Here is a 14,063-nt window from a genome sequence, read left to right on the forward strand (position 1 = left end):
TGGAAACTACGCCCTGCCTTCCAAGTGTGCTTAGAAAGACTTGTACGTGCTTGGAAAACTTGTCGACTCAGGGAGCACCCTAAGGTGACTCTTCATTTATCCCTTCATTGTTCCTGCTAGGACTGCGTATTCGCGTTTGCGTTTTTTACGTGGAGCTGAGAATATGGTCTACTGCAGAGTTATACGTCAGGAAACAAAACAGGCATGAGCCGATGGGGCGGGGTGAAGACCCGAGTCCGGGGAGGCTGGCTTCACCCGATAAAGAAGGCAACTGCCCTCCATTCCCTCCTCTTCTGTTCTGCACGCCGCTTAAGGCGTTCACCATCTGCACGTCAGGCTTCAGTGAACAGCTCCGTTGCAATTTTGCTGATACCCCCATTCCTTAGCTCGGAAGCAGAGGGGGCGGGAGAGGGCCGCCGTCACTCAGCCGCACGGGCCAATGGGAGAGGGGCTAGCCCCACCTCCTAACCTGGGCTGAGCTAGGGGCATGCGCACTGGGCGTCCCAGCGCCGCCGCCCATCAGCTGAGAATTGGCCCTGGGGGCTCTGGGGCCGGAGGGTGACCCCGGCTGGAGGAGGAGGAGGAGGAGGAAGCCCTGGAGGTCGGGGTAAGAGACGCCTGGCGAGCCTCGGAGGCGCGGTGCCACCGCGGCTGCCGCGCCGAATGCGTGCGCGTTGTCAGCTGGCCGCCGCCCTGCGCTCTGAGGCGGGCGCTCGCGAGGCGAAGGGCCGGCGCTGCCCGGGCTCCCGGGCGCCGCTGCGCCGCACGGCCCCGGCCAGGTGCGGGTGCGCGGCGCGTTCCGCATTCCTGACGCGGGGTCAGGCGGTGCCCGGGCCGCGCTCCCGAGGCGCCGGGGCCAGTGGCGCGCACCGGGCCGGGCGGGCGCCGGAGCCGGCTCGGGCCCAGTCTTGGGATCCAGGTTCCGCCTCGAGCAAGACACGGCCAGTTGACCTCTTCCTCTTTTTAACTCTCGGCTTGAAAAACACACTTTAGACTTCTCTTCCCGAATAGAGAGAGAGGAACTGAAAAATACATGGCTATAGCAAGCGAGCCGTATATACATTTAAACAAATTTTTTACATCTGCTTGGCTCTTATTTGTAAATACATTAATTTTTCTTTACTTCAAGTCATTTCTGACTGTAATTATATATAATTTAAAACTTGCCCCAGATCTGGAAGGAAAGGTAGGAATGATGAAGTGCTGTGCTGTTCAGTAATGTTGGAGGTGGTCGGTTCTTCTGCTCTGAGGTGCCCAGAGCTGAGAAGTGTGTCTTGTGATGCGAACGAGCCTCTGCTTTGCAAGCCACTTTGAGAAGTTGGCCTCAGACGCGTGACTCCTTAAGAATTGTGCTCCAGTTTCAACCTTTCTGTAGAAGTTAATACAACACCATATTAACTCATTAATGTCTACATCATTTTTCTTCTGATGTTTGACTTATGCTGCTTCTCATAACAGATCCATTTTGGTTATAATCCCAAACTTCAGCCAGAGAGCTGGTGGTTACAAATTAAATTGTAGAAAACATCCACAGAAAGCCTGGGTAAAGTTTGCTATGATTCCATTTAGGTTGAAAGTTTAGTGTGTGAAAGGGTGAAAGGAAATCCTTGGTATTGTGAACTAAAAGCAAATAGTGTAAATAGTTCTTTAGCTGAGCTAAAGAATGCAGTTATAGTTGGTATAGAGAGATATTGTAGACTGAGCACCTTCACATTCAGTTACCATCTATGTTCTGGGCACTGTAGATACCACAAGATGACAAGGTTGTCTCTCTCTTGTTTATGTTCCAAAAGTAGGGATTGATAATAAACAGTATACTAATTAGATCTATTATGCTATTAGACCTAATTACACTATTTATTCTTATTAATTAGTGATGAGAGTTATGAAGTAGTTAGATTGACGGAGAGTGGTGGGGTGGTGAGTTCTCACTTTAGATCAGAGTGCTCACTGGAGGCTTCTCAAGCATGTGATGAGATCTTGCAGAGGAGAAGCCAGTCACATGGAGATCATGGGAAGAGCCTTCTAGAGATAGGAAATGTCACCCAGCAAAGGCTCAAGGCACCAAGAAGCCTGGGACATTTAGGATCTGAAAGAAGGCACTGGAATTCAGTGTTTCAGAAATGGTAATATTTAACAAATAAGGTGTGTGTTCTTAGGAAGCAGGTATATTTATTTATTCATTCTTCAAATATTTATTAAGCACGTATGGTGTATCCAGGTACTGAGAATAGAGCAGTCTACAAAATAAACAAAAAACTGTCCCCTCTCCCCCAGTGACTTGAGATTTGGGGACACAGGGTGGAGGGAAGTCCAGTTGTTTATGCTGGCGCTCATGATTAAGAAAGTGAAAATGACCATTTCTTTGTGCAGTCTGAATTTATAAAGCATGAGATTTATGTTTAATAGAAATCTTAAGCATTCCATAATATATCCAATAGTAACTGAGGGGAGTGTTTGACACTTTAAGAGTCCATTTTAAAATTTCCTTTGTTCATTCTTTTGTGTTTGTTACTCGCAGTCTTAAGAAGACTCTCATTATGAGCATTGCACTTTGATCCTCCCTTCCCCTCTTTCTTTTTATAGTGTTTGTATCTCTTCAGAGAAAGATAATTATTGAGATGTTGTGATGAGCACTGTGCAATAGAACATTCTGTGATGACAGAAATGGTCTGTACATGAGCTAAGTTGCTGGCCACTAGGGACATACAATTTTTTCAGCATTTGAAAGGTGTCTAGTGTGACTATGGAACTGAATTTTTTTTAGCTTAATTTTAGTTAAGTTTAATTTTAAAAAGTAGGCGCAATACAAAAGTGATATACAATATAAAAAGATGTAAATTGTGACATCAAAAACATGAAATGTGGGAGGGAGCAGAGGAACAATGTAGTTTTTAAATTTAATCAAAGGTAAGTTGTTAGCTTAAAGTAGCCTTTTATAAGATTTCTTTTGCTTTTATTATTTTTAATTGACACATAACTGTACATATGTATGGGGCACATGTGATATATCGATACATGTGTACAGTGTGTAGTGATCAGAGTAGTTAACATATTCATCACCTCAAACATTTATCATTTCATTGTGTTGAGAACATTCAAAGTCTGCTCTTCTAGCTATTTGAAAGTATATAAAAAATATTTATTCTAGTCACCCTTTAGTGCTATAGAACGCCAGAACTGATTCCTCTTGTCTAGCTGTACCTTTGTGTCTATTAACCAACTTTTTCCTATCTCCCCTCTCCCATCCCCTCCCTTTAGTGACCACTATAATTTTAATTTTAATATCCCATTTAGTTAGTGGCTACTTTATCAGACAGTGCAGGTCTAGATAGTAAGTTATATAATTATTAGTCTGAGCAGTGAAACTAGGAATTCTGAATGTGCTTTCACAAATATTCAATAAGAGCATTTTTATACATAGCAGCTCTGGGCTAGGTACTCCAGACTGATGTGGAAAGGAAACATCTGAATAACTTGGCATTCATTTAGCCTGTATGCAAAGATCATAAACTTTTAAGTCAGTTTATAGTTGGTTATCTATATATGTATTTGTGTGCATATTTTTTTACAATAAATATAGCCATTTGGCTCCCTTTATTTCTCACATCTTATCATCAGAAGAGCCAACCATTGTGGACTTTTAGTTTTCACTTTATTAGCAGAATAATAGAGAAAAGGAGAAAGCTGCTCTGCTGTGTTACCTTGATCAACTGATGTAGCTATCCCAAACCTATTTCTTCATCTTAGGAGGTGGGATAGCAAAACTTCATATGGGGCCTGTAGAAAGGTGGTAAATTTGGTTTTTGTAATTGAATGAGTTCTCCTGACCTTAATTTTGTTACACAAGAAAGCATTATGGTTTAATGTTTTAAATATGGGTTCTAAAATTTAGTTTCAAGTTTTAGCTCTTTTGCTTATTCTCATTATGCCTCAGTTTCTTTGTATAAAAAAGTCACAATAGTAATTATACTTATCTCATAGGCTTGTGGTAAGAATTAACTGAGAAAATAAATGTAAAAGTCCTAATTGCAATGCTTCATAAATAGTAAGTCCTGTTGAAGTGTTGGCCAGTGTTAATCTTGTTTTATTTTTACATATCTTTGCTCTCCATCTAGCAAATTGTTTTACATTATTCACACAAGACTGAACTGGTCACCTTTGTGCCCTTTCTCTAAGGAAATTCCAGACAATCCAAAAGTAGCAGCTCTTTGGGTGAATGAAGCTCAGTTATCTCACCAGCAGAAACTTTTTAAAATTTAGTTGTTTGAGTAAAAGGGTTGAGAAAAACTGTGTTTGTGACGAAATTGGTAGATTTTCTGGAGAGGAGAGGTGGGCTTAAAAGAAAATAATGAGAAGACTTTTAAGCTAGACTGGCATGAGTTTTGAGGGTTAAGGAAAATGCTACAATACTATGCTTGTAATCACAGAGAGATTATACTCACTCTTTGAGGGAGAGAGTAGGCCTTTTGTGATTGTGTGGTTGTGTGATTCTGAGGCAAGGGAGGTTTTCATAGTCTCATGCTGAAGCTGGCCCTGCAGATTTAAGAGCAGATCATACCTTTCCTCTGTGTAGGGTGGAAAAGCACTTGGTCCCTGGATGTACTTTATCTCTTCTTGATCCCGGCAGCAGGCCCTAATGCTAAGTGTCTCACCTAAGGTAGAGATTTCTGGTTGCCAGACATGTAGACACTAGAGAGAGTTAAGAATATGACTTGGAGAGATATAGTCTACCTGTGAGACTCATTCGTGTATAATAAAATGGAACCGTGAAGGTGGAGGAGCTCCCCAAGGAGAGTATATTAATAAGAAACAAGCATTTTCTTTTATAATATGTTTCTGTTGGCTGTAAGCTAGTCCTTCCAGAGGAAAGGAAGATGTCATTGAGCAAGGGAAGTCGTCTTTATCCATGTGGTGGACTATTACTTGGAAATAAAAAGGAATAAAGTACTGATACATGCTACAACACAGATGGACCTTGAAAACATGATAAGAGAAAGAAGCTAGTCACAAAGGACCCATACAGTATGATTCCATTCATATGAAATGTCCAGAATAGGCAAACCTACAAGGACATAAAAGAGATAAACTGTTTCGTCTGGTGAGGAGAAGTGAGGAATGACTGCTAATGTGTATGGGCTTTCTTTTCAGAGTAATGAAAGTGTTCTGAAAGTGATGCTGTGATGGATGTATAACTTGGAATATATTTTTTAAAAAATCTGACAGTCGTGATTGTGGTGTTGCTCCTGGAGAGGACGGACCTCTCTAGAGTCTTTGCCTTGATATGTCTGTGCCAGAGTGGACAACTGGCAGGGTGGGAGGTGGAGGGGTGGTATTTAAATCTATTCTTCTGAAGTATTGTTATTAAATGTATTTTTAAAAAGTGAAATATATGCATATAATTTTACTAATAAAATATTCAGTTTTTCTAATGAAGTAGAGCTTGATTTCATGTTTTATATGAAACATTCACACACACACACACACACACACACACACACACACACACACGCACCACCCTCCACACACACACACGCACCACCCTCCTGCCAAAAAAGGGGGAAATGAGGGGACTGTCTTTAAAACCTTTGACTTGAGCCTGCTGGTTAAGCTTCTGAATATTGGATTTATTGAGAAATGAAAATGAAAACTTTTCTTTAAGCCAGTAAAATGAAGGGCCCAGCCAGCAATGGTATCCTGATGCTTTACTGGACACTTTGTTTACTTGTCTGCCACTCTCTTTTTTGTTTTTAGTTAGTTTTCATTATGAGCATGCACAATACCTAGTTACATCTTCAGATGAGATTTACAAAAGTCTGTCGAGTAGTGCAGTGTGGTGTGGAGTGACTTGGAATATAAGCTGTCAGGGAGAAAATGTGGTTGTACTTTTGCTAAGATCAGGGGTTTTCTCCAGATCCCTGCTGCTGGAAGCATTGACCAGAAATGCTTGCCAGTACTGCTAAAGCACTGATGGGAAATGTGAAACATTTGTTTCTTTAATGGTTTTGTTGTTAATTGTCTTTTTCGGTTCCTTTATTACTATGTACATGGTTTGGCATCAGAAGTGATCATCTTTTTATGTTGTTTGCAGATTGAAATAAAACAGTGTGGTACCAAAAAAAAAAAAAAATAGGATTGTATGAGTGAGTTATGTGATATGTGAATTGTATAGCTCAATGAGATCATTTTTTTTTTTTTAATGCAGAATTTCGAGATCCAGTTGGTGATTTGTAGTGCTTGGTTAGTGTTGGCCACATTGAATCCCCCAGTCTGGTCTTGTTCTGTCTGGGTCCGAGTCCAGGGCTATCTGGAAGAAAGTTTATTTCTGCCGCCCCACTGCAATGGTCCAGCTGTCTAACTTGAAGTTTGAATTTGTCCTTTTATGAAATTGGTTTTGAGTCTATCTCTAGGGTTTGGTGGAAGCCAGAGTAGATAAACTGGACATGTAGATAAACTGGACTTATAGAACAATGAGGGAGATTGGAGAGCATTTTAAAGCTCCCTGGACTTTCAGGGTGGCCAGGCACATTCTGTGATGCACTGGAGTTCTAGGCGTGGAACCTGTCCTTTTCTTCTGCTGGTCTCAACAGTTCAAGTATTGTACTTCCTACCAATACTATCTGTTAGAACAAAACACATATTTCTTTGTGACCTCTTTCCCCTGCCAGAAATCTTTAGTAGTTTCTTCTTGAAACCTAGTTCTGTGTGGTAGCAAGCCTGTGTAGCTTGGGAATCAGAACCCTGGGGTTGAATCCCACCTCTACCTGTGGGTTGTATTACCTTGGACTGGTTACTTAATCTTTATAAGCCACAGTTTACTCATTACTAAAGCAAGCATAATGCTGCCTACTTTAAGGGGGAGGTTGTGAAAATTAAATTAGTCTATGTGAAATACTTTTCATTTCACAGATGTGTGATGAATGTTAAGTCATTCCTCACTTTTCTTTTCTGTGTCATCTCCCACTTGCCCCAGCCATGAATCATCTGATCCATGGTTGGCCAGGAACCTCCCCTTCCTTTTGTAAATACCACACTGTGTGTGCCCTTTCCATATGTTCTGGGTCTGTCCACCCTAGTCTTCATGTCCTTGCCTTTGTTTTTCTTCACACTTGTCATACCCAAGTATCCAGATGATACATTTCTGTTTCATAAATTCTTTCTAGGCAAGAGCGATAGTGATGTTTCATTTTTCTAATCACTCTCACTTTTGCCTAGCATGTAACCTTATATTGATTTGAATTTTTTTGTTGGTTTACATTATTAACTTTATGCTAAACTTTTCTCCTATATGACAAACTTGATTTGCATAGATATTTTATCATTGTTTTTTGTTTGTTTTGTTTTGCTTTGTTTGCATCTCCTAAGTGCTTACTTTAAAGCTGGGCTTGTAGCAGGCTCTTAGCAGTGACTTGGCTTACTAACTGACCACCAACAACGTGGCAGTATTCCTCTGCACGCTCAGTGAAAGATGGGGTAAGAGTAGTTGAAATTCTTTGCTGTGCATAGTTCTGTATGCAGGGACATCTCTTTTCAACCTTCTTTCCAAACCCTGAGTGGTGTGGTGTGGATTGAAGAAGGAAAGGGTCATCTTTCCTCCTTCCTGTAGTGGTATCCCAGTATTCCTTTTATCCTGAGATGCTGACTGCTGGAAGAGGGAGGAGAGTCCTTCTTTCTCCTTGCTCTGCCAGGAATGTGTGATGAGCATTTTATAGGACATTCTTTCTCTTCTCAGTAGTTGGCTCTGCTATTTCAAATTTAACCTTTCCTGTTAAAATTAGAGACCTGTTAGTCATATGTTCCTGAGCTGTTCCTGTGTGTGTTATCTTAGATGTAATGAAATTTCTAGTGATAGCCTGAAGTCTGCATTCCATTTAATAAATATTTAAATGCCTTTTCTGTGCTAAGAGTTGTTTTAAATGTTATGGAAAGATAAATAGCATGTGGGCCCTGACTTATAATTGTTCACATTTAGTTAAGGAAAAAATTTATAAATAATTAAATTTGAAATTTTCAAAGGGAATATATAATTTGAACCTATTTTAATGGTTTAACATGTTTAACATGACTCTCTCCATTTTTTTTTTTTAATAGACATGAGAGTTTCGCTATCTGAGGCGCTAGTTGCCAGATTTCAACTCTATTGGGTTAATCAGGTCTGTTCTTGTAACCTCCCAGATTGATAAGTTGGAAAATGTGAGCTGATGACTTTAAAAATATAATTATATGGTTTTTCTTTCCTATTCTTTAGGTGACTGCTTAAGAAAACTGCTCAGCCCGCCAACATCTGATGAAATTAGCGAATAAGCAAAGCAGTCATGTCTTACATTCCAGGAATTGGTGGCGATCCTGCCCAGCTGGCACAGCGTATCTCTTCCAACATCCAGAAGATCACACAGTGTTGTGAGTTGAGTTTTAAATCGACTTTACTGATTGTTTATATTCTTATCTGGACTTTGTGGAGGTTCGTAAAAGGACAACTCTAGTGAATGCCAGGACTAGGAGCATTCCTCTAAGAACAGATTTTAAAAACTGTTCTTATCACTTTAAAAGTGATAACTGTTTAGAGTAAATAGAACAGAATTATATTAGAAGAGATAATACTTCCTGCATTTTTCCATAGAGAGGCAGAGGCAGGCACATAATACATTATTTCACTAGTGAAATAAAGATTTAAAAGGATGATAGATACTTGCATTTGCTCTAAAATCATCTGGTTCTAGATGAGATGATGAGACTGTTGACTCAGTTGCATAGGTTTGAAACTGAGAAGCGCTATGCTACCAAGAGCTTTAGGGACATATGTTCATTAAAAATAAAATTTGATCAGATATTGATTAGGTTGATTTTATAAAGGACAAATACTTGGCACATTATTAAGGAGCAAGGAAGAACTAAGGAGGTGATGTTTTAATCTATTGAGGCAGATATGATAGGAAGTCACAACCTCCATTTCCCACAAATTATCTTTTGCTACACTTGTCAGAGACAGAATCCCAGTAGACTGATCCAATGTGGCACTTTGTTACAAAGTATTTCTTCTCAAAATATGTATAAACATTAAAAAATTTACTGAAGCATATTTTAGCCTATAGATTTTTTTTTTTTAACTTTGTTTTGTTTCTAAATTATGGCCAGTCAAATACCAGGGATTATTCTAGTCATCTTGCTGTTAGTGTTTGACCCCCTGGGCATTACCTGAACTCTTTCAGAGAGTGTTAATAAAGTTTAATCTTCAGCCTGCTTCCATAAGGCTACTGTCTTTACCAGAATGTTAACACACTGCTGAAATACAGTGTTTTCAAATGACCAAACTGTGTTTTCCTTTTTTTTTTTACCTAAATCATTAACTCCCTAACAGTTATTACTCTACCTGAATGATTTAAATGAGATGCTGGTGTGTTTTGGAAGCAAAGGGAGTAAAATTAGATTCTAGATGGTTCTATAAAAGGTACTGCTGTGCACAATGGTGTAAAATAACCCTTATTCTGATTTGGCATAATTCCTGTTTTTTTTTTTTTGGCTATTCTTAGAGGAATAAGGAAGTGAATAGTGTTGAGGTGTTGTGTTGTCCCCAGCAGGGAATGTAGGAATGGTATATCAAGGACTGTTCCAGTTTACACTAGCTTTGCCTTGCCCATCCGGGTTCAGATGTGTTCTGACGTAGCCACAGAAGAGCATCTCCTTTTTGTGACTCCCTTGCTGCTGGCCAGAAATATCACTGGTCTTCCTCAGTTGAATCTGGCTATCTATGTGAAAATTAAGGTAGCTTATATTTTTAATTTACATGGGTGGAAAATCAGGACCTTTATACAAGAGAGGGGGCCAAAAGGCCTTTCTCCAAGGAAAAGGGCAAGCATCTTGTGTTGGGGAAAGCTAAATGGCATGGAAATCTCAGAAGAGGATGAGGAGTAACTGTACTGTACCAAGATTATAGAAGTAGTAAGCACTAGATGCTATGAAAGATCTGTGGATTGGAGATTGTGTGTGAACTTGAATTGGAAGGAGGTAAGGGTTAACTTAAATCAGCCTGTGCTCCCTAAGAAAGAGATCAGTTGATCCAGCCAGATGAGTAGTGAAAAATTGAGCCACAGTTGAATAATCGTGACATGGTTGATAGCCAGGTATGTGACTATGTCCAAGGGCAATCTTGGAGTGTGTGGAAGGATAGTGATAAGACTATGTGAAGAGTCCCATGTGAAGAGTTGTTAAGGAGATTAGGACTCTTCAGCCAAGAGAAGGGATAGTCACCATCTCCAGATGTTTGAATCCCTGTCATGTGTGCAGCGGAAGCTATGTGTTCTGCATGAATACAGGGGCCTCCACAAATGTGCAGAACCTGTATGTAGGTAGTTGACTTCAACTTGAATAATCCAAGTTATTAAGGGAGAATTATCTCCCTCAGGAGGAGTGAGATCACTGTTATTAAATGCCCAAAAAGGATGGTCAACTGTTTCTTAGGTCTGTTATTAAGAATTTTAAACATTGGAATAATGGTTCAAACTGAGTTTTAATTTTGTTACTCTGTCTTGGTTCATTCAGAAAATAATTTAGTAAGCACATTCTGCTTGCTAGATACTGTTCCAGACTATGGCAATCTAGCAGTAAATAAACTGTGTAAAGTCCTGCTCTCATGCACTTTACAGGTAGTAAAAAATAAATAAATAAATAAATAATAAGCAACATAATTTTCTATGAAGAAATCACAGGGAGAGGAGTGACATGAGAGCCAGTGACTGAGGAAAGCTGCCTTTGCCTGAATGATCCTGGACTGAGGATGAAGAAAGCTGGTAGTGAGAAGACCCAGGGAAAGAACATTTTAGCTAGTGTTGAAATTCCTAAAGCATTCCAGAGCTTGAGGTGTTCAGAAGATAGGAAAAAAAGATAAAGCCAGTGTGGCTGAAGCGCAGCACCTGAGACAAGAATGGCAGGAAATGAAATCAGGGGAAGCTGGGGGGGTCACCTGCAGGCTGTGCGGGAAGTTTAGATTTCATTCTGAGAGGCAGTAGAAATCACTGGAAGCGTTTAAGCAGAGAAGAGACATAATCAGAGCTGCACTTTGAAAGATTACTTTGGCTGCTGCTTAGAAAACAGATGCTGGGGGAATCACGGGTCATCATCACAGAGGTCTGGGGAGAGAGATGTTGGCTTGTACCTGAGTGGTGGCCGTGGGGAGGGAGAGAAGTGGTGGTGTATTTTGGAGGCCAAGCCAGCAGGAACTGCTGATGAATGTCGGTGGGGCTGGGAGGAAAAGAGAGGAGTTAAAGATGCCTCTGTAGTTTTTGCATAGAGCCCCCGAGTAGATGGTGTGGCGAGTGTGTACTGAGATAGGAAGGGCTACAGTTAGGACAGTGGCAGAGAGTTTTGTTTTGGCCAAGTAAATTTTGAGTTGTCTTTTAGACATCTGTGCGGAGTTACTGTTCATCTAGATTAGATATATGAATTTGGAGTTCAGGCTGTCATTGCAGTTGAAATGGTATTTAAAACCATAGGTGTAAAATAACCACAAAAGAGTGAGTGGAGTTAAGAGAAGAGGGTTTTAACGTTAAAATATGTCAAAGTCAGGAAGGCAGCATGAAGAATCTGAGGAGTGACCAGTGAGGTAAGAAAGAAATGAAGATGTGATAGATTTCTAGAAATCAAACAGTGTTTCAAGAATGAGTGAGGCAGTAACTGTGTCTAATGCTGCTGAGAGATGAAGATGAAGGCAGAGAATTGGATTTGATAAACGGATGATAAATTGGATTTGAAAAGCCTGGCCTCATCTCCATATTCCAAGTGTAAATGGAGGACAGGGAGACGGAGCTACTCTTAACCTTTTAAAGAAACTTTCCAGAATCCTACTCACTTCTGTTGTGTTACTGATCATGTACATGGCCACACTTAGCTGCCAGGGAGACCGAAAAGTCTTTGAGCTGGATTTCAGTGTGCTCACTAAAACTGGGCCATTTGAGAAAGAAAAGCAAGAATCAATATGTATTAATACTAGGCAACTAGTAGACTCTATCATGGAAGGAGAGAGAGGGTCAAAGAAGGGGTTGCATTTTCCACCACAAAAGGAAAAGTCAAGTGAGAATAGAATTGCAAAAGAAACATCTTTGTGGGCGAGAGGGAGTGGGGAAAGAACCACTAGGGAGTGATTTAGCTTTCATCCACTATAAAGAGGCCACAGCAGAGTGTGATGCAGATGGAGGTCTGGGGGCAAAGACGGAGGAGTTCCTATTTGCGTGGGTCTGTTATAAACGAAACATGAGGCAGAGTCATCAGATAGAGAGTGGGAGGGAAAGCTATTGGAAATTTATGGAAAGAAGAGAAAGTGGACAATTGAGAAAAGAGAAATTGAAAGAAGAGAAGGTTTTGACAATTGAGAGACTGAACCTCCCAGGGAAGTAGAGAAAGGGGTTTGGCAGGTTGAGTACACATTTGAGATTTGGGGTTGTGAATTTGGTGAAACCAGTCATCATGGTGTATATTTTCTAATTCTGAGATTCAATGTCTAAATGAAGGGGAATTTAGATTTAGATAGAGTAAGTTATTGTTAAAAATGTAACCTACCGTCCAGTATGCATTACTGGTAAGGGCTGTGCAAATATCACGTGAAAGGCAGAAGTGTGAAATTTCAGTTCACTTTTCTTCCCCCACCATCTGGTAATGCTAATAATACTAGATGTGAGAATAAAATGGTACTTTGCACCACATTTAGGTTCTTCTCTTTACACTACATTTGCATCTTTTGAAATTGTGTCAGTACAAATTATCTGGTTTTATGAGACAAATTTAAAGAGAGGATCCTATAAGTAAGGTAATATGTTAGTTAGATTATGGGCTTCTGTTCAACTAAAGCTAAAGACTTCCTGAGTATTGCAGTGGGAAAGTTTATTTTTACGTTACTTTTGATCAAATAAATTAAAACTTATAAAATATTGAATTTTGTGGTTTAATATATGCCAAGAAGGAAAATAGCAATTAAAAAATTTTTGATTCTGGGAGGAGCCCAAGAATAACAAATAATAAGATTGGAATTTTGTTTTCTTTTACCAGTATTATATTCTAGCAGTTCTGTTTTGCAAAGAGAGTAGGATGGATGAAACAAAATGTTTTTAAACTTAAGTTTTGTGGATTTTTTTGTTAATCCACTTTTTGTTAAAAATAATGTGTAGTTGTATGTATTTGCTTCACTAGTAAAGCATTCACTAGTAAACCATAGTATAACCATGCAATTTATATTAAACATAAAATGTGTAAATATTATAAATGCTTACATATAAAATATATTAGAAATATGATTACATTAAAATAATACAACTTTTTAAGAATAAGTTAAATAGATATAACACATTAGAACTTTATTACTGATTTCTCTGTAGAGAATTTAAAATGATTAAGAGAATATTTTACTCCTATGGGAGAAAATATTAACTCTGTAACAGTCAGCAAGGCATTTGTGCTTTCCATGCTGCATCCTTTGCCCATGGCGTGTGTAGACAGTTTCTCTGCTGCAGGCCTAGCGTGGCATCTAGTCTTTTTCAACCCAGTGCTCCAGGCAACCATTCCCTGTAGACTGGAGTTAGCATGCAAATAAAGCCATTTGTTATTCCAGGTCTAGAAGATCATTATGCATCTAAGGAATGCTTAGATTTAATTCTTACACTTTGGATTAAGACGTTCAAAAGTAACGTTTTTATTAGCAACATCTGGAGATGATATATATACCCGTTTAACTTCTCTCATCCCTCTATGTTTTCTTTGAGACAAATCCCTGTGATATATAGTATGAAAATAAATAAGCCTCTGTGGGTTGAAAGGGCTGAGCCTATTATGTAGGTAAGGCAGAGTAGAATATTTTCACAGGGGCCATTCATCCTTGCCCAAACACAAACAATATAGAAGAATGTTTTCAGAATACACTGAACTCATGTTTTTAAAAGAGACAGAATAAATATATTAAAATTCATCACAAAGGTAAAGATGGGTTTTTTAGTTCAAACTTTTTAAAAATAGCAGTATTATGTATATATTGAGTAGTACACAGATTATTAGTGTACAACTCAATGAATTGTCTCTTA

At 39.4% G+C, this 14,063-nt stretch overlaps 1 protein-coding gene across 2 annotated transcripts in view; it reads left to right on the plus strand.

Moving 5' to 3' along the window:
• Window positions 1-472: 472 nt before the first annotated feature.
• The window catches only part of STX7 (syntaxin 7), a 48,301-nt gene continuing 34,710 nt past the window's right edge, over window positions 473-14,063 (plus strand). Inside the window, exons 1-3 of one of the 2 annotated variants that reach the window (XM_012736629.3) lie at window positions 473-607; window positions 8,092-8,153; window positions 8,249-8,400. In XM_012736629.3, the coding sequence (XP_012592083.1) occupies window positions 8,316-8,400 (85 nt within the window). In that variant the 5' untranslated portion in view covers window positions 473-607; window positions 8,092-8,153; window positions 8,249-8,315. The remainder of the gene's footprint in view (window positions 608-8,091; window positions 8,154-8,248; window positions 8,401-14,063) is intronic. The other variant, XM_012736628.2, reaches the window with a different exon arrangement.

Source organism: Microcebus murinus, chromosome 5 (assembly GCF_040939455.1).
Source record: "Microcebus murinus isolate Inina chromosome 5, M.murinus_Inina_mat1.0, whole genome shotgun sequence".
Classification (NCBI taxonomy): domain Eukaryota; kingdom Metazoa; phylum Chordata; class Mammalia; order Primates; family Cheirogaleidae; genus Microcebus; species Microcebus murinus.